General features: G+C 50.4%; 1 protein-coding gene across 1 annotated transcript in view; it reads left to right on the top strand.

Annotated features, from left to right (window-relative positions):
* Iqca1 (IQ motif containing with AAA domain 1) overlaps positions 1-25,783 on the top strand; it is a 128,366-nt gene that overhangs the window by 86,931 nt on the left and 15,652 nt on the right. Inside the window, exons 14-16 of the mRNA XM_028880381.2 lie at positions 3,524-3,631; positions 8,969-9,168; positions 22,876-22,962. Coding sequence (XP_028736214.1) covers positions 3,524-3,631; positions 8,969-9,168; positions 22,876-22,962 — 395 coding nt within the window. The remainder of the gene's footprint in view (positions 1-3,523; positions 3,632-8,968; positions 9,169-22,875; positions 22,963-25,783) is intronic.

Below are 25,783 nucleotides of genomic sequence, written 5' to 3'. Positions count from 1 at the left end.
GCTGTGCTTGATGAGAAATGGACCAAAGCCCGCCCTGTGCCAGTCACATTCTCCCCGGTGCTCATCACCTCTGCTAAAGCTTGGAAGATTCTGCACGCTTCCAGAACTCCAGTCCCCAAAGCTATGGAGTATGCCAGCATCGTGCACAAGCATGATCTTGCAAAAGAGTTCGCCTGGAAATGTCTGTCAGATCACTTAATTGTGCTTTTTGGAGCCTGGGGAACTCACACCAAACACAAATGTAGTTCTTCAGCATTTCCAGAAGTTTTCAATACACGTCATTATAGCCGGACGTTGACTCTGTAACTATGTAACACTAGGCTTGCCCATAGACCATGATGCCTCAGTCCCCACCATGCGTGGGGAGCGCTGAGTGGTAGGGGTGAGATAGCCAGTGTTGGCCATGTGCCAAGGAGCGCTGTTCATGGTCATAGATGCTCCCGTGTGCCCTGCCCCGGAAGGATTTCTTTAAGAAGTCTGATTACTGGCTAGGAAGATAGGTGAGTCAGCATGAGGATCTGACTTCTAGCCCTGGAACCCACAGACAAGGAGGCAGGTATGGTGGCGCCCCCTAGTGCTGGGGGAGCAGGGACAGGTGGATCACTGGCGCTCACTGGCCAACAAGCCTGCCTACCTACTGAGCTCCAGGCCAGTGAGAGACCCTATTTCAAAAACAACATGGGCAGCTTCTGAGAAACAACAGAGATTAACCTCTGACCTCCAAATACACACACACACACACACACACACACACACACACACACACACACACACACACACACGGGTATTTTGATAAACTACTTCATACTTCCTTCCTTTATTATTTCTACATTGAATAGAGTGGAAATACAGGTAGCTGATTTTGTTTTGATATCCGGGATCCTTTGTGTTTCCGGTTTCCTTCAGAGATGCTCCTCCACGCTGCGTCTCTTTATTTTGCTCTTTATTTTGTCTCTTTATTTTGCTCTTTATTTTGCTCTTTATTTTGTCTCTTTATTTTGCTCTTTATTTTGTCCCTGTGTAGTATGACTGTCTTAACGGGGACCACAGGCCTGGCCGTTTAAAACCATAGAAACTAATCGACTCACAGTTCTGCAGACTGGAAGTCTGAGATTGAGACGAGGCAGGGTGGGTTCCTTCTGCGGCTGTGAGGAAAGCACTCTGCGCTTCTCCCCTGCTTCCGGTGTGTGGATGTCCCTTCTGTACCCTCATCTTTGGGTCCTGTCCTCCCTCCAGGTCTGTCTTTCTCTGTATCCAATTTTCCCATTCCCATAAGGCCAGGAATCCTGCTCATTTTCAGGCCACCTGGTGGTCCTGTGATCTAAAAGCATCTTCGCGGCCCCTCCTTACAGGTGAGGTCACATGGTGAGAAGCCGGGCTTAAAGACTCCAACACGGAGCCTGTACAGAACTCAGTTCAGCCCTCGGTGCACTCTGTTTCTTCTCTTTCAATTGCTCTACATTTCTATCCCCATTTCAAGTCCTCTACCTCAAATGCCCTTTCTTCTGGCTTTCTCCTTTTCTCTCCCTTCTGGAAGATCTGGTGCTTGTGCAGGGGATCCAGAACTTTCTGAGCTCTGACTCTTGTAGGTGGGAAGGAATAATGGCTCCCATTCCGGGCAGTCATAAAACACAGAGACATGCTTTCAGAGTGAGGCTCATAACTTGGCAAACAGCCCGGGCTAGTTGGACCCTTCTCTCTATCAGAACCAACACCCACTAATTTAATTTAATATAATTTGTTTAAATAAAATCTGCTAGGTTCCAGAAAATATGGTCCGCCTGGATATTAATATGGATTTACATAAGCAAGAAAATTGAGGTCACTTTCACAGCCCTCTAATGTCGTGTTTACTGGCAGCAAGCACTAGATTTAACGGTTACTGCAGGGTCTCTTTCCCTTCTGGTAGAGGCTAAATTAACCATTCTGCTATTTATTACCTGCTTGTTAAAGCGCGGGAGTCTCTGGATCCGTAATGGAAGTGTCCACTATCACTCATTCCGCCAACCAGTACCCTCGTCCTTGCCAAGGACGTCTTTTTTTAATGCCGAGGATTTGGAAGGCTGCCCTGCACGAGACGGCAGCCCGTCTCTCGACTGTCGCCCTAATTTTCCACACGTTTGGAAATGCTATAGGCATTGGGTGTCTTTGACATTTCACATACAGTAGTGTGCACGTTGCATCTCTCTCTCTCTCTCTCTCTCTCTCTCTCTCTCTCTCTCTCTCTCTCACACACACACACACACACACACACACACACACACACACACACACACACACCAGGGTCAGTGAGCACCTGAAGTAGGAAAGAAAGCATTTAGGGAGCACGGTCAAATGCCCTGCCTCACTCCGGGAGTATTTTCACCGCGGGTTCAGAAACAGATCACAGGAGTCATAGCGGTACATAAAGGTCCATCCTTGTGACAAATGGAGACAGCCAAACTAATTTTCTTGGTGACCTTATCTAAATGAGTTAGAAAATAACACTTCAGATTTATGGCTAGTTACAATTAAGCCCTTTGATATCTTTAATTAAACCTGTAGAGATTTATTTCCGTATTATTCCTTTGGTAACCCTTTAAAAATGATAAAAATGTAAATTAATATTACCCTCAACAGGAGATGTTTCTATTTATCCTAAATTAGACTCAGACCCTTCCTTTCACAGTGCACGGCTCGGGCACACATTCCACATGGATCTTAAATAATTTATTGTGGAACTTTCTGCCAATTTAAGAAATAATCTCTTAGTGTCGAAAGTAAAACCTGCCGCATTTTAGCGTCTTTGTGTGTCACTCAAAACTTTAGCTCACTTCACACAGCCCAGCACTTTTTTTTTTCTCTTTATGGTGACCATGAACGACAATACTGAGGATCAAATCCGGGGCCTGTGCATGCTAAGCGGCCAGTATTTATTCTGTGTGAGATTATTCTAACGGTTAATATAATTTACTTTTTATTACTTCTGGTGTAGCTATGCATTCTTGCCTGGTTTCTCTTCAAACCTTATCTAAAAGAAGATGCCCTGGGTTCATTCAGGAGCTATGATAAAAATCCTCTGACCAAAAGCAACTTGGGGAGGAAAGAGATTATTTGGTTTACACTTCCAGGTCACGGGTCACCAATGACAGAAGTCAGGGCAGGAACTCAAAGTGGGAACCACTCCTGGAGGAAGGCTTCTTGCGGCCTCACTCTTCTGGCTTTTGTTCCCTTACTCTTGTGTGCTTAGCTAGCTTTCTTATACAGCCCCAAACCGCCTGCATAGGGGTGGAGCCGCCCACTGTGGGCTGAGCCTTCCTATATCAATTAGTAATCTAGACAGCTCCCCGATAGACAAGCTCACAGGTCACGCTGATCTGGGCAATTCCTTGATCAAGGCTTTCAGATGACTCAGATGACTCTGTTCTGTGTCCGGTTACTAGTTCAATGTGACTAGGACACCCTCCATGGTGGCTCTGTCATGTTGCATTGTTCAGACCAGTTTGGTTTCCCATTCACTCATCCAGATTTCCTTCCTCCCCAGGCGAGTACAGCTACCTGGGGACCACTCTGCGCCAGGTAGCCATAGAGCCCATGCCTTCCCTCCTGGACGTCCGACAGCTCATCACGCTGTATGGGATCCTGCCTTTGGGTAAGGACTGGCCATTCCCACAGGCTGAGGCAGCCATTCCCACAGGCTGAGGCAGCCATTCCCACAGGCTGAGGCAGCCATTCCCACAGGCTGAGGCAGCAGCCTCCCTTCTTGCTGTGATGGTATTTCCTGTCTGACCCCAAAAGGACTTTTCGCCATCCCGCCTGAGACGATGAAGCCTTGTCTCGCTTCCACAGTACAAGCCCAACAGAGAAGGGCATGCTGGGAAGAGGGGCTTCTGTGCCATCTTTGGGTCCCGTTTGTGTTATGGCAATCCACTGGAGAGAGGTGGCCTCTGTGAAGTCAGCCAGCTGAGCCCAGGGGCTAAGGTGGCTGTGTGCCTTCACTTGCGACCTTCCATGGCTGGGTCTTTCCTGTGTACTAAGCCTTTCCCCGAGGCGCTCCTGATCTCCCCCTACATCCTTTCTCAACACTGAAAGAATTCCATCACAGTTCTTCAGACATGGCTCTAGGATGTGCCTAGGGATGCAGGAAGGCATGGAGTCAGTCTTCTTCCCCCTGGGGAAGGGCAGCATCCCAACCGGTGGGACCCTGCCCACAGCTTTGAAACTAGAAATTCCGCTCCTTTCACCTGCTTCAGTAACTTTCCCGCTCTGACTTCAGAACTTCAGTCTGCTGGCAAGAAAGCCTTACATCCTCTCCTGGCATTCCATCACTAGTAGTAAATGTAATTTGAGGGCAATATAAATATACAGGTACTATATTTCATATTGTATCTCATACAGATAGAACATATTGGAGCACATGATTGAATGTCAACAAACTCAATATGTAACATTCACGGGGCCAACTTAATAAAGTACTCTGAGCCTCACACCTTATTGTAACCTGCTGGGAGACAGAAAACACGAGGAGCCAGTAGTTTACAAGGAACTCCTCCTGCCCAAGGGTGCTACATCTGTTCCCTTGGCTTGCAGGTTCCCGGGATGCATGGTTTTCTGTTCTGCTCCAAAAGCCTTCCTTTGGGAGGCAGCCTGCCCCCTCTACCTCCCTCATCCCTTTGTCATGGAGGACCCTCCCACACCCCACTGCACCCCACTGCACCCCACCCCCACCCCAGCTATCAGCAGCAGCTGCCAAGCCCCTCCTGGCCGCAGAGTCAGCTGGAGAGCTTGTTCTCCTGAGAGAGTTTTATGTCACCTGTCAAGAATGCAGACCTGCGTAGGGCAGATAAGCTGAGTGCACAGACATGCCTTCGGGGTGTTTCATCTAAATTTCCCGTGTCACCTCCAGACGCACGTGAGGGCAGCCTAGGGAGGGGCCAGCTGCGCCCGGCACAATTCCTAAAGCTGCCACTTGCCTCCCCACAGCCACAGGAGAAACTTCCTGTGGAAAGTGGTGTCCTGCTACAGAAGGAAGGAGACGAGGCCTTAGGGGGCACTGATTGTTCGGGGCACTTCAGTGGCAGCCACTGGCAGAAGCCTATGGAGGCCACTTTACACATCTGGTCACGAAACAGAGCCCCATCCTAAGTGACGAGGACTGGGGTTGAGGCTCTGTGGACCCCTCGGGGTATAAGAGAAAGCCCAGGATGCATCTCATCAGGTCCTGGAAGATCCATAGGAGAGGCTGAGGATGCTGGGGAGGGTGCTTTGCTGGGTAGATCTGGGTTTGTTCCTATGGTAACATACCCTCCTGAACCCTACCCTCCAGAGACTTCCATCTCCAGATGGCAGAAATGGGGCCCGGGCCTTGAGCAGCAGCCCTCTTGTTACTCTGCAGTCCTTCAGACCTCAGACAGGTCCCATACCCAAAGCTAGAAGTGTCCTGAATCTCTAAGCCACAACAAGAGCGTGTCAGGAAGAGCTGCAGTCACCAGAGCTGTGAGGCCCCCTGGCTCCCTGGGTTAGCTGGGCTCCAACCACAGGGACCTTCCCTGGACCACCCTCTTCACCTCTGAGTGGTCTGGGTGATCCCGCCCTCAAAAAGAGACATCTTGTATGCACATCTGGCACATCTTCCCCAAGTCTCCTGTCCCTTCCCCGGAATCCACACTGCTTCCCCCACCCCATCCCTCGACCCCTTTCTAGACTCTCCCACCCCTCGCCCCAGCCAGCACCCTTGTCAAGTCTACAATTCCCATGCTTCTTTCAGACACCCAAAAACTGTCACCCGTCTCCCCACCTGCCCTCTCCCCGTCTTTCCCCGCCACCTCACCAGTCAAAATGCACACAGCTCCCTGGAGACCTACCTGATTGGTCACTGTGCCTCCATCACGGGGATCTTCCTCACACGATGCTCCTGGGCTCTCCTCCTCCAAAGTCCAGCATCCATCTCCCCTTCTCCCAGAGGCCAGCTGAGGCCCCCAGCTTAGCTTTAGCTTACCCACCATCTGTGGATCTTGAGGTCCAAGCTCCCTTTGCCTCCCATTGCAGATACACCTGTGTAGTAGAATATTTGAAGGGCTGTTACTTGTGTTTATATTGCATTTGTTTAACTCTGTGAAGCTGTGTTACTGTGCCTGTGTGAAACACCGGATGGTCTAATAAAGAACTGGCCAATAGCAAGGCAGAAGAGAGGATAGGCGGGGCTGGCAGGCAGAGAGAATATATAGAGGGAGAAATCTGGGAAGAGGGAGACTAGCAGCCAGAGAAAGAGGAGGAGTCCAGGGGCCAGCCACCCAGCTACACTGCAAGCAATGGAGTAGGAGTAAGATTTACACGAGTAAGAGAAGAGGAAAAGCCCGGAGGCAAAAGATAGACAAGAAAAAGTTAAGAAAAGCTGGCTAGAAACTAAGCCAAGCTAAGGCCGCGCATTCATAATTAATAATAAGCCTCCGTGTGAATTTATTTGGGAGCTGGGTGCCGGGCCCCCCAAAAGAGACCAAAAAGAGCAGAAACAAACACCACCACGCCTAAGGCTCAGTTGCATCCTACCTTCCCACTGCAGGTTCACCTTCCCAGGGCTCAGTTCCCCCCTGACCCTAAACTCTAGCAGCACATCTCAAGACATTTCCACATTTAAAACCACCCTGTTTAGCCACAGGAGCACCCACGGTTTGCCAGGGCCATGCCCAGAGCATCCTTCCACATCCAAGTATGAACCAAAGAGGAAGGGCACCAAAACAGCTGTACCTCACCCATGTGTCCTGTTGCTGTGACTCCCCCAACCACAAACAACACGCCCTTGTTTATGTCACCTGAAATACGGAGAATGACGAATTTCCTGGTTCTCACACAATTCCCTGCATCTTTTCAATCATACCTGAAAGGAAAGGAAGGGACAGATTGTATTGAGCCAGGCATGATGGCCCCTGGTTGTGATCCTAGCATTAGAAAGGCAGAGGAGGAGCTCCCAAGGGAATCGCCTTCCCCTGGAGGAGCACGAGAGTATCTGGGCTCCTGGCTGGACAGCCTTGCTCTTAGAATCTTGTCCCCAGGAGCACATCCCATGCCCTGCCTCCACCCACCAAAGCCCCAGAGGCCTGGCAGCAGCCTCCCCGTGCCCCCAAGGATTCCCCCACCGCATCAACAACCACCCTGCCCCTCCCCCTGCCCCCCCTTCATCTGGAGGAAGAGGAGGAGGAGGTAGAGGAGGAGGTCTTGAGTTCTGTTCCCAGCACAAACATCTGGCAGCACAACAGCCGCAATTCCAGCTCCAGATGTTCCACCACCTCTGGCCTGTGCTGGTGCCTACAACTTTGCCTGACCCTTGAGACACCATAGGGTCCTGAGATCGCTCAGCAAGTGAAGCCTGGGGACCTAAATGGAAGGAGAGAACTTGCTTCTCTAAGTTGTCCTTTGACCTCCAAAGATGTCAGCCAGGTGCTGGAACTTTCCCCCCAGGCCAGTAAAGCAGCAGCCTTGATAAACCAGGAAGTCTAGGAAGAGGCTCAAGGCACACCCACAGGCAGCCAGGAGTACTTCAGTCCAGATGCCCTCAGGGACCATGGTCCCTCCCAGGACAGGACTATCACAATGCAGGCCTGACCCTTGAATGGCTCCAGGCAGCCTGTCCTGCCCTTTGTGAGCATGACCCAGCTGCCTTTCCAGTCCGTTTACATTTCCTCACTGGCTTGTTCACAGAGGCAGAAGGAAGTGCAGGGGAGGCAGTCAGGATTTTGAATAATTTTTGGCACTTTCTTTTCCAATACTGTCCACGTTGAACATCATTAGCTCTTCTGGGTTTTTTTGTTTTGTTTTGTTTTGACAGGGTCTCTCTACAGAGCCCTGGCTGTCTTAGAACCTAGTGATTTTGGGGTCCCAAGTCCCCATCCTTGCTACTTTAAAGCAGCCTTAAAAATTCTGGAAAAAGCCACGCGGTGGTGGTGCATGCCTTTAATCCCAGCACTCCGGAGGCAGAGTCAGGCAGATCTCTGTGAGTTCAAGGCCAGCCTGGTCTACAGAGTGAGTTCCAGGAAAGGTGCAAACCTACACAGAGAAACCCTGTTTTGAAAAAACCAAAAAAAAAAAAAAAAAATTCTGGAAAAAAAAAAGGCAGAGGGAAAGGATTGGGCTAGCCTGGGCTATAGGATAAGACCTTGTCTCAGATTTTATTATTAATATTATTATCATTACATTCACATATTAACAGCCAAGACATAGGCACTCAGAGTCACCCAAACCAGAACCCCCCAAGGACAGCTGATCCACTCACCACACCAACCAGCACTGAATTCTCTGTACCTTGTACTTACTGAGTACCCGCCCACTCTGCTCTGCCCCCACCCCACCCCCCCCCACCCCCCACCCCCCCGTGCTTGCGAACACCTGCCCTGAGGTATGGACTGTGTGGATGAAGATAAGAGGCAGGAATGATGATAATCCAAGTTGCTTTCCTGCCAAGTGCCAGGTGACCTTTGCCCCTGACAGTCTGGGGCCAGCTCAGGAGGAACACCTCCAAGGCTGTGTCCGTTGGCCATTGGCCTTCACTCTGTCTCATACACTTCAATATGTAGTGGAAATGAGCGTGTCTCAGCCAACCTCATTGTCTCTCTGCGTTCCTTTCCCAAGCTGTCAGATGATTTAGTGAAGCCCTTGACAGAGAAACCCCACAACTATCTCACACACACACACACACACACACACACACACACACACACACACACACACACAAAGCTATTACAGGAATGCTCTGTAAAATTGTGAGTTTGGAAAAATGCAGGACCGGGGAAGAAAAGCTGACCTGGAGGACCCCAGATGGCCCAGAGCCCACTGGGGCAGAAGGTGAGCCTTAGGCTTGGCATGATTTCCGTGTATTCATCACGGCCCCAGAGACCCCTTCATACAATGCATCACGGCCTGAGGCACCCTAGCGTAGTAAGGACCTCTGGTTTTCTTGGCAGCGTTCAGCAGCATTGGCCCCTGCCCTTTCCAGGGTCCGCAGAAGTGCACGAGAAAGCTCCCTGGGTGAAGTCGTTGCTGCTGGTCGGGCCTTCCGGGGTAGGGAAGAAAATGCTGGTCCATGCCATCTGCACAGAAACGGGAGCTAACCTCTTCAACCTGTCTGCCTCCAACATCGCCGGGAAGTACCCCGGCAAGAGCGGCCTGCAGATGATGCTCCACTTGGTCTTCAAGGTATGTGCTGTGGCTCCCCTTTCCTGTTCCAAGTGATGCACGCTTCCTGCAGGCCATTTTCCTAGACCGGCAGACGCATTTGTGTTGAACTCCCATTTCGTCTCTCCATAAATTAACCCTTGCTCACATCTGGCTGAGCATCCCACAATTAGAAACAGCTGCTCTGCAGCATAAACGCCCTACTGTGCTGCCTGGACCAGACTCCCGCAGCCACGGGGTTCCTTCCTGAAATGCCTATGTGTCTCCTGGAAAATCAAACCCACGTTTGACGTCCTCAGCTCACCAGCGTCAGACCTGTGCTTGTATTGTTTCTCATGTGGTATAAATTACGGCGCTCCATTCCTCTCCGAGCGCTGGCTCTTCCAGCGAGTCTCAAGGAGGAACCTGCGGAGAGCTAAGCCCAGCACAGGAGGCTGACAGACAAGAATGACATGGGGTCGTGGACAGCATCTCAGAGCACCAACTGCTCTGCCAGCTCTGTGACCTTTGTTAAGTTCCTAACAACCCCTTTGGGTCCCATCACCAAAAGGAATGAATCTTAAATACCTCTGATGGGAATCTTTTATAGATAATATGAAGATTTTATAAGATGTAATTGTGACTTGGCTGAGGACCTTGAGGTCATCCCCCAGCCGCTCAGCCTACCTGTAGTCGTTAGAATGTCACCTTTGACTACAGAAACCAATGTGGCTGCACACACCATCCAGGCTGGGCGCTGGGCCGAACCTGCCTTTCAGAACTATTTAAAAAAAATGGGGCTGGTAGTGTCAATGAAACACAGAAGGCCCAGCCTGCAGGGCCCACAGAGAGAAGACAGGGATGTGAGACCGAGTCTGTTTTCTGGGATGCTGCTTATATACCCTGTGGGAGTGGTCTTGAGCCTCTCTGGGGGAGGAGCTATGTTTGGCAGGCTTTGAGGGGGCGGGTTTGGGGAGGAGATGGGGAAGGAAGCCAAGGTGGATCTTCCACCAGACTCCTTCCAAACATTCCAGACTCTTTGGGTATAGGGATGCCAGTGTGCCAAGGTGCCAGGGTGCCAGGGTTTGAGGTGGAGCTCCCACCCAAACAACACTCTTGTGCACGTTGCTCTGTGTGTGTGCTGGTGAGTTGTAACTGTCAACTTGGGGCACAACCTAGAACCACCTGGGGAGAGTCTCAAAGAGGAATACTCTAGATCAGGTTGGTCGGTGAGGATTGTCTTGGTTGGTCTTAATTGATGTAGAAAGATACCGTCGTCCACTGTGGGCAGCACCATTCCCTAGACAGGGGCTTCTGAACTGTGTAAGAATAAAGAAATCGAGCTGAACATAAGCCAGCCAGCAAGCAAGAGACATTTGTTCCCCTCCGCTCTTGACTGTGAATGTGCTATGACGAGCTGTTTGAAGTTTCTGCCTTGGCTTCTGCTATGATAGACTACAGCCTAGAAGTGTAAGCCAATCAGACCCTTCTTAAGTTTTGTTCCCTACTCCCACCCCCACCCCGCCCCAGAGCTGAGGTCCAAACCCAGAGCCTTGAGCTTGCTAAGTAAGCACTCTCCTACTGAGCTGAGCCCCAACACCCCACTGCAATGTTGCTTTTATGTGATATTTTATGATATGATGATATGATAAAATATGCTGTGATACTTTATCACAGCAACAGAAACAAAACTGCAACGGTATTCCCTCCCTACAACACTGCTGCTACCTCCATCGCCAATAAGAAAACAGAGGTACAAAGTGAGAGAATAGTTTTCTGGGGTCATAGTGCTGCTGTGTGACCCCCAAAGTCCAGCAGGAGCCTCCATGGTTCATAGCCTGAGTAATGAACACACAGTTTGTGCCTGGGTTTCTCCACTGCACACACGGCTCCTGGTGTGACTCTGAGCACAGCCAGTGACCTGAGCCTTGGGTTCTCCTTCTAGGAAAGTGAGAGCTCTTGTCTTGATACCAGATAAGGAATCGTTGCACTTACCAGAGTAATCACAACCCGACATTATGTGGACAGGAAATGCTAGATGTCAGGCTATTAAAATGTAGCCTGGCTCATCATCCACCTAGGCCCCTTCGTGTTGGGAGCCTGACACACACCTCATTAAGCGTCACCTTTGTTGTGTATGTAGCTGATTAATGAAAGACCCAGAGTCTCAGGAGTGGGAGTCCTTCAATTAAGACTGCTCCAAGAGGCCACTGTGCCCCAGCATGACTGACATAGCCGTTATCTGCATTTAATTAACCAGAGGAAGGCAGGATTGGGAGCTTGCTTACGAGAGTCAAGGGCAGGAAGCTGGAGAGTGTGGCTCACTAGGACCCCAGGAAGCTGGAGAGTGTGGCTCACTAGAACCCCAGGAAGCTGGAGAGTGTGGCTCACTGGGACCCCAGGAAGCTGGAGAGTGTGGCTCACTAGGACTCCAGGAAGCTGGAGGGTATGGCTCACTAGGACCCCAGAAAGCTGGAGGGTATGGCTCACTAGGACCCCAGAAAGCTGGAGGGTATGGCTCACTAGGACCCCAGGAAGCTGGAGAGTGTGGCTCATTAAGACCCCAGGAAGCTGGAGGGTGTGGCTCACTAGGACCCCAGGAAGCTGGAGGGTGTGGCTCACTGTCGAATGTAGGACCCAGGCTGTGGGCTCAAGGGCAGCAAGGCTGGCTCTATGAGATTTGCTGGAGATGAATACAGAAGGGTCTTATTACCCATCATGCCTCTTGAGACTAATCCCTCTGCCTGGATTAATCTTTGGGGAGAAGCTGTAACTGCTAGGAACCTGCGTTTGCTCTTGTGGCCAGTTGGGGGCGCTCAGTTTTCCACACTACCCTGAAAACAGGGTGGGAAAACAAGCCTCTGGTTTGCTTCACACGGATTCAAATCCATTTTGTGGCTACTGCTCCTGAAGGAGTCCTGTATTTTACATAGGGTGGCCAGGAGAGGGGTCTCCTTTAAGACGTGTTCGGTATAAATGGGAACAACAGTTACTTCAGATTCTCTGTTCAGTTGGGGTAAGATGGAGACAAGAAGGTATTACCTTAAGGAAATATTAGAGATTACTCATCTGATCAATTAAACATTTGGAACACTTTCACGGTCCCTCCAGCTCCTGGTGTAGACAGGGAGAGTTGAGACACCAAGAGAGAAGACTAGAAGGTGGGGAGACACGGGAAGAACATTTATCTTTAGGGAACAACAACAAAAAAACCCAAGGGGACGTAGGTGAGGAAGGAGACATGGGGAAGCCCTAAGGCACACCCAACTCTGCAGATCCCTTGATCCCAGCCTTGCAGCCCCCAGAATATAAGACAATACATTTCTGTTTTTAAGCAGATAGAAAGAACGAAAGAAATATTGGCTGATTTGGTGTATGATGAACACTGAACAAGTATGCATGGGCAGAAAGGCCATTTCCCAGGAATCCACAGTCTCTTTGGATCCTTATGATAATAAATCAGAGGTGGAGATGCCAAAAGGACTTTTGGAGACATCTAACCAAAAGTGAGGCACACACTAAGGAGTTATACATATTGTTCTTTTTAATGGTGCCCAAATCCAATAATGCCTCCATGCTCCAGACAGGAAAACTGAGGCTAAGAAGAACTAGAGGGCTAGAATCTAAACTTAAGCCCAGGCCTGACTTCAAAGCCATAGGATCCCCATCTTCCTAAGTCATTTGCTTGTCCCTGACTCTCCTCTCTCCTCATTAGAAAGACCTTGACCCTTCAGGATTCTCCACAGAGACTCACAGGAAATCAGAGCAAGCCAAACAGAACTCACCAGGCTGCACCTGAACTCTGGGGAGGTGCTGGCTCTTCCCTGCTGGCCTGTGGCTCTCTCCTTCCCCCTTCTAATCAGCAACCCAGCCAAGGGCCAGCAGGAGAGGGGGGTCCTAGGAGAAGATGGCTAGGGCGGCTGCTCAGCTGGGGGTGCGGGGTGGGGGGTGGGGATGTCAGGTCTAGGGCATGCAGCCAGAAACAAAGGAAGCACAATGCTTTGGTGCTCAGTTTCTCCCCCAGGAAAGGACTCTGCCCAGATGTTGTCCAAGGCTCATGCCGTAGTCCCAAGAGGACCTGGACAGCCCTGCTCCATAGCTCCTGGGGACGAGGACTCTGATGTATAAGACCAGGACACTGCTGCTGTTTGTGGCGTATTGCTAACATAGATCTGTGAAGAATGTGATGTACATGTCACAGGCCACACATGGCCTCAGAACAGAGCTGACTTAATGAAAAGAGGGGGTGACTGGGAAGGTGGCTCGTTCGGTAAAGGGCTCATCAAGCATTATGAGGATTTCAGTGCCAACCCAAGCACCCACATGAAAAGCCCGCTGTGGTCATCCCAGGGCTGGGGAGGTGGAGACAGGAGGATCCCTGGGACTCACCGGCCATCCCAGCATCGTCTCATCAGTGAGCCCCAGGTCGCAGTGAGAAGCCATGTCTCAGAAAACCAAGAGGATGGCTCCAGAGAATGACATCTAAGATTGATCTCTGGCACCACATGCACACATATACACATGCGTGTGCGCTCTCTCTCTCTCTCTCTCTCTCTCTCTCTCTCTCTCTCTCTCTCTCTCTCTCTCTCTCTGTATAAGGCCTATATAAGGGGCCTGGACACTGAGCATGAATCCTAAAAGGGTGTCTGTATGAAGGCCAAGGATGCCTTCCACAGAGTGATAAAGGTGGTTTCAGATTGAGGGATGCACACGTCCTTTGTTTACAGCAGTTTTAAGCCAATGGCAGGTTTAAGTAGCATGTGTGGAGAGTTCACCGTATTCTCCCCACGCACACACATCCCTAACCCAGCACCCCACAGTGTGTGTGTGCTGCGGTCCGGGACTCAGAATGCCATGTCATCAGTACAAGGCCACACTTCGTCATGCCTGTTAGTGCTGGGCATCTGGGTAGCCAGAGAGGTCTCTGTCTTGTCTTGCACTAATGTGGGCTTTCAGTGCCTAATCCTGGGAGGACAGAGTCAAAGGCGAGAACACCCCAGAAGGAGCCCAGATGGAACCATGTGAGAAAGTCCACCCCAAGTCAGGGATGTCATAATATAGAAAAAAAAGAAAAAGAAAGATAAGGTCTCCGGGGCACAGAGCCATGTAGTAGGTGTAGCTCTGTCTCCAACTCTGGTGGGATTCTAGAGGAAAGAAACAAGAGGGCCGATTTCTCCTCGGAAATACTAGTTTTAACTGCCCTCCGAGGACAAGTGGGGCCCGAAGAGAGAGCACCAGACTGTAGGCACCCTGCACTGTCAGCCGCAGAATGTGAAGGAACACCCTTCTGTTCCCCGCCAGCATGGCAGCACCTCACGCACAGACCCAGGATGCTGCACACCTGCAGGCAAGGAGGGGTTCCCACCGCCAAAGGTCCCCTCCCTCCAGCCTAAGGCACATGCTCAGCCAGTCCTCATGGAATAGAAAAGTGAATGAGTGTAACTGGTCCTTTCCAGCTTGGTAAACTGAGGCAATAGCTTAGAAAGCATTGACTGGGTTTTGTTTTCCTAATGTTCTCCAGTGAAGCAGGATCCTGTGGGAGAGAATCCTAAAAGCATCCAGGGCATGTGTCCATAACATACATGATGTAAGCATGTTCTAACAGCTCAGACAAGGTGTCCTGAGGTCTGATACCTGTGGTGGCCATTGGGCGGTGTGCTCCGAGGATTCACAGAACTCAGTGATGGAGGCCTCCTTGTTTTCATGAAGGTCCGGCCTAGTCAGTAATTGACAGAGACAGTTGATATTTGATAGGACTGAAGGGCCCTCTGCTGGCCAAGGTGTGAATTATCCCACATGACTTCTGGAGGTTCAATTACATTTAATTGGCCATGACCTCAAGCTATCTGCATGATTTAAATGAGGCTTCTCCATAGCCACGTGAAAATTAAAAGAGCAAAAGATACCATTTTTCAGTAGCAAATTGTCAAATCTTTTTTTTTGGTTAATACTCACATACACACAAAAGAGTGGAACAGCAGATCCAAGCATTCATTGTTGGTGATCGGAACCTCCAAGCAAGAGAGGTAGATAGACAGGCGAAGCTTCTCGAAGGTTGAGGTACAGCCAGGTAGAGCCTCCAGTAACAGTGGCTGTCAGCATCATAGACATGGAAATAGCAGAGGTGAGACCCAGCCATCCGGGCCTCGTCAACTCAAGCCAAAGGAGCCAGTGCCGCGCGGAGCGGCCAGTCTGCTCCGGTTGCTGGTTAAGTGGAGCTGGCTACAGTTTGCTAATCATCATGGTGGTTTTCACAGCTTTTCCTCCTGGGTAGAAACAACCTGGCCTTGTACTTGGTGGTCTAGAGATGGTCGACTTCCTCAACGAACTGCTGGGCCACTGAGGCCAGAGTCATCTTGCACAATGTCCTGGCCTTATGATGGCTTACTGACTCTCAGTGATTAAGTTGGTAGAAAAATGCCGGTTTTGGGTGGAAGAGATATACCTGGTCTAGCAAGCAACTGTCCAAGTTAGCCCTGGATTATTAGCTTAGGCAAAATGCTTTTTCCTTTTTTTTCTCTCTCTCTTCTTTATTTTGTTTTGTTTTTTGAGAGAGGGTTTCTCTGTGTAGCTCTAGCTGTACTAGGACCCTGTAAAACAGGCTGGCCTCGAACTCAGAGATTCACCTGTGTCTGGTTCCCAAGTTCTGAGTCTAAAGGCATATACTACCACCACCCGGCACAGTTCTTCTTAAATGATCAACAGGTCAACAGGCTGGACTAAAGAGAGTCTGGCCCCAGTTAAGACAGTGAAGGGCATAGATAGGATATGAAGACAGATGTCTAGCATTTTGTACCACTTCAGATGTCTGCAGGATCTTGTAAAGAACTGGTGTTATTAAACAAGTGGGATCCACGCAGTGACTGTGGGCATTGTGAGGCCAGTAGTAGACCTGGCACCCTGGGCCTGGTTCTTCTCAGAGTCAGGTTGCTTGGGAATGAAGCCCAAAGCGGGTAATAAACTCCATCGAAGGCTGAATACTAGCATGAGACTGATAGTCAAAAAGTACTGTAAGAGAAAGTTGAAAAGAACTTTAAAGAAAGAGACTGGCCCTGGCGTGAGCTTTTGAAACCTCAAAGCCCAACCCATTGACACATTCTCTATAGCAAGGCCACACCTCCTAATCCTTCTCATCCTTCTCAAGTAGTGCCACTCTGGATGACTAAGCATTCAAACATACGAGCCTATGGGGGCCATTCTTATTCAAGCCACCACAGTGGCCTTCAAGTTTTGCGAGGTGACCAAAGTGGCCATTATTTATCATAACTGCCATGCAAGAGGTATTATCTACAGCAATACTTGTAGCAAACTAAACACATAGTCCTCTGCTGGCCTAGTCAGAGTCTGGCCTTTGTGGCCTCAGCTGGTGTTTTATGACAAAGCTTTGGGAAAGTATAAGGACCTGGGCAAAGAAAACATACTGTGCTTTTGACAGATGACAGATTAATGGCCCAGGGTTTACATGCTTTTGGTCCCCTTGTGGTGGTCTCTATCTGTTCGCCAAGGGTATGGGGGGTTATAGAACCTCCAGGAAGCTGTGTGGCCCTAAAACCACACAGCCTATGTGTGACTTCTACCAGGCCCTGTCTCCTCAGAGGTCATTCTAAGGGAATATCAACCATGTGCTCCCAAAATGCCTATCTAAGTACTGATAGGTATAGGATAGGTCAGAAGCCATCTGTATGTTCAAAATAAGGTTAGAACCATGAACAACAGTCCCTTGAATTACAGGATGGTAGAGAAGTACATTTCCTATTTGGAGACTGGTCAGCCAGCACAACAGTCCACAGGGCAGTGCTCATGGAGTCACGGACACTTCCCATTTCTGTGACTGGCATGGAGGGGTTTGTAAAGACACGAAGTGTCTGAAGACAGATGTGAGATGGATGGAGTCAAGGGGTCTGTGCCAGTCTGCTCCAGAGTTCTGACTGGTGGGTGCTGTAGTAAAAAGAGACCTTCTCCTTGGCAGGTGTCTGTCCAGTACCTCTGCCAATGTATCCAGTTGATACGGTCTTCAGAAGAAATCCAACGAGAGTCCCCAAAATAACACAGTCTAGGGGTCTTGATTGGGTTCGTTTTCTCTGCCAGTTAAAAAATTAAAAGGCAGGGGCTGGAGAGATGGCTCAGCAGTTAAGAGCACTGGCTGCTCTTCCAGAAGTCCCAAGTTCAATTCCCAGCAACCACAGGGTGGCTCGCAACCATTTACAATGGGATCAGATGGCCTCCTCTCTCTGAGGCTCTCTTCTCTCATGCAGGCACTGCACCCAAGTAGAGCACTCATACACATAAATAAATACATCTTTTTTAAAAAGTAAAAGGCAGGAAAAATCTGAAGTGCAACAGGTAGCAGCCGAGAAATCTCCTGCACCTCCGACAGAAGAACCGCGTTTATTGGAGATGAGGAAACAGACGTACAGTGTGCACACAGAGAAAAAGCCCCCGCAGAGGGTGAAGAAGCCTCTTCTTGAAGGCCAGAGGTCTTAAAGCCTCTGAAGAGTTGTCCTCCCCTAATTTAGGTTTGGCCAACCGGAAGAAAGGAAGGATGGTTGATCAGTCCAGAACTGTTGTGGCACATCCTGAGCAGGCCTTGAACTTGTTGAGTCTGCTGATGGGAGACAGAAGCTTGCAAGACTTTGTTTTAGGCTGCCAGGCTTCTGTCTCATGTTAGAAGGTTGAGGAAGAAGCTGGCCATCTTGGAGATCCGCCACCTTTATTGCCTAGCAATGACGCTATCTGTCTGCCTACCAGGGACTCTAACTCCAATCTCTCACAGTGTCACACACTGTCCCACAGCGATAGTCCTCTCTCCTTCATTCCATCCACATCTTCTACCTAGTCACCCTCCAAGGTTGTCTTCTCCGGCTTTCCCACCTCCTCACATGACATCATTATGGTATTGTTGCACTAAGTCTTGTGCACACTAAGCTGTCTAGCTATTTCTACACTCCCCCGATGAACTATTGCCACATCTTCCTGAAAGGCCCTCTTTGTCTTCTAGACTCTGTCCACGCACCTTCAGCAGCCTGTCGCTGCCTTCTGTCCTCTGCACCGTTGCCAAGGCCACCGGTGACATCCCAGCTACTCAGCTTCCCGACCGGCCTTGCCAACAGCCAGCAGTCCCATCTTGCTCCTGTTCCCAGGATGACTTTCCCTCCCAGGCCCCTTCATCAGTGGCTTCCTGGAAGAGTTCTTGGACTATGCCAGCCATGATCTATCCAACCCTCCCCTCCCTCTTGCAGATACCCACACACCATTCCTGGATAATCTCCCTCCTGGACCACTGGCTTTTCTGATGTCGGGTACCTTCAAGGTCAGGCTCAAGGCTGACCTCATCATTTCCTCCTTCATCCGGTCCCCTTTAGTTCACCATCCTCTTGTTCACCCCATGTCCACTTCTCGTGTGTGTGTGTGTGTGTGTGTGTGTGTGTGTGTGTGTGTGTGTGGCCAGCTCTACGTGCCCCTCGAGCCTTCCCAGGCAGGCACTGCTCCCGTCTCACCCGCTCCCTTCAGAAGCCTCTGCTCCCCCCCCTCCAGCCTTGCCCTTCTCAGTGCCCACTGCCCACAGAGCCGAGGCTGCCCATTCCCCCTGCAGAGTGCCAGCTACAGCAGACCTCACAAACCGACCTTGACACAGATAGTACCTTGAGGTCTTCCCAGGCTCTCCATGGCTTCCAGGATGTAAGCAAATTCCATTGCATGGTCCCTGGCCTCTGACCCCTTCTGGGACCGCCATAAAAAGCCCTTGTGCTATGCATCATGACCAGTGCCCAAGAGCCTGGCTCCCTCCCAGAGCGTGACAGCTGTTTTACCCCTCCAGTGTGACCATCTGGGAACCTTGAGGCTCTGTCTGCCATCATCTGTGCCCACAGTCTTGATCCCAGTTGCCCCTGCCACCCTCCGAGTCCCCTGGTCTTTGCTGTTCTTGAATCACCTGCAGATTCACACCCACCCTCTCCTGCCTGGCTGGCTCCTTGAGGTCCTAGTTCCTTTGAAACGGGTCCCTGCATTATTGATCTTTATGATTTATGACCCAGTCACTCTACACAGTGCCTCCGATCTCCTCTGTCATGAGCCTCTAAAGGAAGAAAGAAAGTTATCTTTATTCTACATTCAGGCCAGAATTGGGAGCGCTGGTCCCTCTCCTCAGAGTCCCTCACCCCTACGTCTTCATTCAAAGGTGGCCCGCATTCCTCTAATCCCCCCTCACTGTCCAGCTACCCGGGCCTCTCTTCTCTGGCCAGCACCGCACAGGCACCAGAAGTCCTGTGGCCACCCTCCACTCAGCTTCCCACAGGAAGGACAGGAAAATTAGACTCGTGCTCTCAAGAGCAAGGTGACTATATTTCTTGTGACCTTTCTGATAGGGTGAAAGAAGATACAAGACACAGTGTTTACAGACCCGAAGGAAGTAGACGGGAAAGTGGGGGAAAGGGAATCATGGGGAGGGGAGAGTCGTGGGAGGAAGAGGGGGAATGATAGGAGAGGGCAGAGAGGAATTAGGGGAATCTGCTCAAATATACTGTATACATGCATGAAAATGGCCTCACATGACCATCTATAATGTTGGCTTTTCAACTTTAAAAATCATGATGCCAATTGTACCCAGCCACACACGTGTATTTCCCCAGTCAGGACATCATGGTCTAGAGCAATGGTCCTCAACCTTCCTAATGCGGCGACCCTTTAATACAGATCCTTGTGTTGTGGTGACCCCCGACCATAAAGTTATTTCATTGCTTCTTCATAACCGCAATTGTGCTGCTGTTATGACTCAGAATGTAAACATCTGTGTTTTCTGGTGGTCTCAGGCCACCCCTGTGAAAGGGTCGTTCAACCCTCAAAGGGGTCACAACCCCCCAGGTTGAGAACCACTGGTCTAGAGCTTCCAGTGTTGTCCCAAGGAAAGCTGCTGTGCTGTGGGGAGAGGAGGCTGCCTGGGACTCTGGCTCCTCTTTGCCCCATCATGTACCTTCCACTGACCAGCGCATACATACACGGCGGAGTAAAATCTTCTTCAGCACAAGTTGCAATGTTCCCTGATTCTGTCTCCTCTGACTGTCCCTTCTCATGGCTTCCCAGCCGGGCCTGGCATTGTTCAGGTGGAGCCTACATCCTGTGTGTGAGTGCTCATCACCCCGGCAAAGACCTTGATGCCCAAATGTGATGGATTCTGCACTGCCAGAGTGGAGTGGGATCGCCAGCTCTGCCCCTCCCACTGCAGGATGTACACGATCTTCCCTGAGACTTGAAGGATGCTGAAGCTGGAGAGTCATTAAATAAGTTGCTTTGATGTCTCTGGGCACTGATTTTGTCACATAAAAGACAACAGATGAGGAAGAGGGAAGCAGGGAGGGTGTTCCTTTATCTTGTGGCATGTATCCACCGCAAGGGTGACAGCTGAGGGGCAGGTGGCCTGGTTTGTGCTGGTCACTCCTCACCTTCACTGGCAGCCATGCAAAGCTACCCCGGACCTGGAGGGGGTGGCCGTGGTGTTTCAGGGGACACTGTTGCAATGGATGGGATTGGGATTGGGAGAGAAGGGTGCTGCGTGAGAAGGGCCAGGCCAGACACAACCTATGCAAACTGATTTAGTCAGGTACTAGCACAGACAGAAGGGTGTGTGTGCGTGTGCGTGTGCGTGTGTGTGTGTGTGTGTGTGTGTGTGTGTGTGTATGTCCATGTGTGTGCGGAGGCTGGAGGTCAATCCTGATTGTCTTCTCCAGTCACTGGCCACCTTATTTTTTGAGACAAGGTCTCTCTCACTGAAGCTGGATCTGGCTGTTTGGGCTGGACATGTCAGCCAGCAAGCCCCAGGGGTCCTTCTGTGTCTGGCTCCCAGCACTGGGACTACAGACGTACACCACTATGCTAGCTTTTAACCTTGGCTCTGGGGATTCGAACTCAGGGCCTCACGCTCGCACGGCAAGCACTTTATTGACTGAGCCGTCTGCCCCTCTCCCTGAGTGAGCCTCTTCATCCTCTTTTTCTCTAGCGATCAAACTCTGGGAAAGGGAAAACATCTATTCAGATTCTGGTGCCAAAAATAAACCACAGAAAACAAGGCAAAAAATGGAGTACCCACAGATGGAGGTTGCCCCAAATTCACAAGTCGCAGTGGTTCAGGGTGGGGCTCAGGGGAAGTAATGTCTGTGAAGAAAGAGCTAGGTTTGTGGAATCAGCAGAGAGTGTTTGGGTCTTCGTCCTCCATGCATTCATCTCCAGGGCCTTGGTTCTCTCCTCTGAGGCAGGGACTCTGGAGCCTCCCCACATCCTTGGTACAGAGCAGACTAGAGAAACACAAATGTAGCCTTGTTTCCTGCATCATTCCGGCCTCTGTCCTGCATCATTCCGGCCTCTGTCCTGCATCATTCCGGCCTCTGTCCTGCATCATTCCAGCCTCTGCCCTGCATCATTCCGGCCTCTGTCCTGTTTCTGCCATTTTGCAGCCATGTATCTCAGGTCATCTCTGCCCCTCAGCATCCCTGTCTATAAATAGGTTGTTGGCAATGGGACATACTCTGTGGGATCGAGTTGGGGACATGGAATATAGGTGAAGCCCCGGGGAAGCAGCAGGGCCCGGCGGGTGATGGCTGTGTCGCGTGCAGACTGACTCTGAGCTGTGCACTGCCTGTGCCCTGTGTCCGGTACAAAGCAGTTCTGCTGCTCACTGCTAGACTGCCCTTAGTGACACTCCGCACCACCTGAGGACTGGGATTTAAAAGTAAGACTTGAACTCTCCAGCTCTGTGCCACGGGGTCTAAAAGCCTGTATCTCCCCAGCTGCGCTGAATCCCACAGTTTGCTGAGTGTCCTGGTGTGTTGGGGACACAGATGCGTCCGGCACAGGTGCTGGATCAAGTTCAGTCAACATCTCCTTTGTCTTTTAAGGTACACAATCGACTTTCCCACTTGGCACATAATGCCAGGGAGACAGACTTCGCCATCAAGCCCCTAGTGACTTTTCTATCAGCCATTGAACAAATGACTGGGTTTGAAATCGTGCCCGCTGCCTAAACGATGTTCCCTCAACAATGTTTCAAGAAATGCATAAACAAGAGTTCCTAACTCTGTGTGTGTGCTGTAGCTGATACTGCCTTTATCCACCACAATTTCATACAAAGCTCAAATTGTTGCAAAAAATACTTGAACTCCGCTACTAGGTGGGTGCTTTGAAGAAATTGTTTGGTGTGCGGCCATTATTCACATGCCCTGGTTAAGTCCAGTCCAACTCGGCCATGAAGCCCTGCTCGCTCTAGCAAGGCTCAGAGCCACCGTCCTGTGGGGGCCTCAGTCACAAAGACACAGGTGAACAGAGCTGAACAAATAGCCTCACGGGAGCCTGTGATGAAACTGTTTTCTCATAGCAAGCAAACTTGAATGGCCCTGGGAACTGTGAGTAGGCTGTGATTAAAATACGTGGCCCAGTTCCCATTCACCTGCAGCTGAGAACCGGTGGTTTATTGCCAACCAAACTAGGCTGGGGCTCCGGGCACTGACGCAGGAATGTGTCCCCTAAGACAGGCCTGTGGAGGAGGGGGCCACCCCACGGCCCCACCTCCCAGGCAGGAACCGATATGCAAAGTGCATGGATGACCGCTGCATGGGGCAGGTGGACAGCCACACTTCCAGGTGACCTGAGGCGGGCCTTCCTGAGGCGGGCCAGGGATGTCCCAGTCATGGTGTGGGGAAAGAGAGCAGACACCCTTCAGGAGAAACACATTCACCTCCAGGCCTGCTCTTGCCTCTGCAGGTGGCTCGCGAGCTTCAGCCTTCTGTGGTGTGGATCCAAGACACGGAGAAAACCTTCTACAAAAGAGTCCCACAGGCTGAGAAGCTGGTGAGTCCTCCTGGGGGGTTCCTTTTTAGTCTCTAACTTTTTTTCCCCTTCCTCTACAGGGCCCCTCACAAGGGACCATCTCTACTATTCAAGACAGTTTTAGCTTTTCAAAGCAGTAAAGGAGACGGGGGCTTTAAATCCTTCCACAGTAGGCTCTCTCTGCCCTAAGTGCTTGTCAGTATTTGAAAGAAGCCAGTGCCTTGATTTTTATGAGGCATAATTTGGAAGAAAACGGGAAAGAAGGAAGGAGGGTGGGTTTTTTTTCAGCCCAAACATGATTCAGAGGAAAGAAACAATTCAGAGAACTCGGCTCAGTTACAGCCAGGGGCACACACGGAGTTATTATTACAATTTCCTATTGTTCATAATAATAAATAGCAAAGGGCCTGAAATTCGTGAACAAATGCCATCAGCAGCAAAGCTAAGTGCCCTGCATTCAGGGCCTCTGGGGAGCTCAGTCTCAATTGCTCCCTTCCTCCTTTTCTCGCTTTTCAATGGCCCCCCTCCCCCACACTTCCCCCCACAAATCACCAGCAAATTTCCCACAAGTTTAAAAAAAAATTAGAGATACACAGGCTTGTTATTCCACACCAATTTGTAGCAAAGCAAATAGTGGTTAGCTGTGAATTTCTGATTAAATCCGTAAGGATTTTAATCACTTATGTATTATACATCATTTTCAGCAGGTAGAGGTGATGTGGGTAAAGCCCGAACGCTCAATCTCTGCTTCTCCAAATGAGCCCTGATTGCCCTGTCATTTCAAAACCTCTTAGGAAGACTCATTTGTTCTAGTTCTTCTGGGAATCTGGTGGTTAGCTCCCTCTGCTGCCCATGCTGAGACATTGAGGATGAAAAAAGTCCCAATGTGAGAAACCGATGACAGAAATCACTTCGAGATTATACGTCTAAAAGGCATTGTATATCTAAAGAGCATGCAGGGCTGTGGTCAGCCAGTGGTCATATATAGATATGATGTAATCACAATGTAGATTGTTAGTGGACATGGTGATTTGCTCTCCCACAGGCCTTCAACCTGAGTTATGTGAAACTCAGGAGGCATAGGCCCAGGCCTGGTTCTGCCGTTCACCTTAGCTGGCTGTGTGTCTTTCATCGAGTAACTTAACCTCTCTCAGTCTCTACATACTTAACTATCAGCCAGAAGAGCCTCCAACTTCAGGACATTCCTCTGGCTTCCTCTCTCGTGACCCCTTAGCTCTGCTAGATGGCTGTCAGAAACTGTAGCAACCTAAATCCACAGAGAATCTGCAGGATGTGGCCTGTTGGTGAGAGATCTCGAGGCCAGTGGGGAGGGCCGGGATTGCTTTTAGAGGGTTCTGGTGGCAGCCACAAGATGAGGTTCCTCACGTGGGGAGCCAGCGTGCAAGGCAGGAAGCTGGCAGAGATGGAGACGGTGGCGGTGCAGACAGACCCCCCTCTCCAGATCCCACACCCACCCTTCTTCTCTTGTCTCCCTGACCCCACAAATGACATCCATAGCTGAGTCCGTTCTGTAAGAGATGGAGGCTGGGGAGGCACAGGCCTCACTGTGGACAAACTGAACTTTGGCTCTCTTCTCATTGGCCAGAAGATCCTTGACTGTCAGCAGAATTCCCCACTTTGAAGACCACAAAGCTCACCCTGGACAAGTCCCAGAACATATTAGTTACTTTTCTATTGCTGTGATGAAATATGACCAAGGCACCTTATAAAAGGAAGCACTTAATTTCGCTTATGGTTTCAGAGGGTCCGAGTCCACCATGGCCTAGTGAAGTCATAACAACAGGAACAGCTGAGAGCTCACATCTTGACTTGAGAGCTGGGGGCAGAGTGTACCCTGGGAATGCCATGAGTCTTGAAACCTCAAAGCCTGCCCCCATTGGCACACCTCCTTCAACAGGCCACACCTCCTGATCCTTCCCAAACAGTTCTACGAACTGGGGACCAATTATTCAGATATACGAGCCTATAGGAGCCATTATCATTCAAACCACCACGTAAAATATCCCATTGAAGTTGAATAAAAAGCACTCTTAAGGTGTCTGAACACAAGGCCCAGGGATGACCCAGCCACCCCAGCAGGAGGTGAGTGCTATTGGAAAGAGCCAAATACATGCATGGCAAGCTCCAGAAGACCTTAGGCACGGCAATCTCCAGCCTGACCCAGGGGAGCAGGGCCCCAAAGTTCTCAATGCCTTTCCACCATGCCAGGTCTGAAGCTAGATTCACTCTCCCCAAGTTCCCCAGCCACCAGGTCTTGGGGACCCACCGCAGTGGACACCTATGTTCAGAAGGAGAGGACCAAAGGCCAGGCCAGCATCTCTTACAGTGGAAAAGGGGACTGGGGGCAGCATTCTCCTGACCACATGGGACCCAGAGTCCTTTTCCCCACATGTCCCAGCCTCTATCCCAAAGGACTCTCTGATCTCCAAACTACAAACCCCCAGAGAAGAAATCATGTACCTAAAACCAGGAGGCCAGTTCTGGCTGGCCACAGCCATGGCACAAAGAACAAGGCCACTTGGCCCAGGGTGACTACCTGCCATGTTTGGAGATTCTACGAGCATCCCTTGAAATCATATCCATGGTGATGTGCCCCCGCCCAGTACAGTAAAATTCATGGAGCTCACCCCATTCTGAGCAATGAGCTGATGGAGAAGGCCTAGCCAGCCATGAGAAAACCGGAAGGTGGAGCCTGTGTCAGGACGCCACACTTGTGGGGTATGAAGACAGGTTCTGACAGAGATGGCAGATAAAAGAAGCAAAATAAACCCATGGGGGCAACTCCCAGCCACCCTGGGAGGAGGCCTGGCCCTCTCTCGTG

The sequence above is a fragment of the Peromyscus leucopus genome, chromosome 13 (assembly GCF_004664715.2).
Source record: "Peromyscus leucopus breed LL Stock chromosome 13, UCI_PerLeu_2.1, whole genome shotgun sequence".
NCBI lineage: Eukaryota > Metazoa > Chordata > Mammalia > Rodentia > Cricetidae > Peromyscus > Peromyscus leucopus.
Note: the sequence above shows the minus strand (reverse complement) of the source record. Positions and strands in the feature narration are given on the sequence as shown.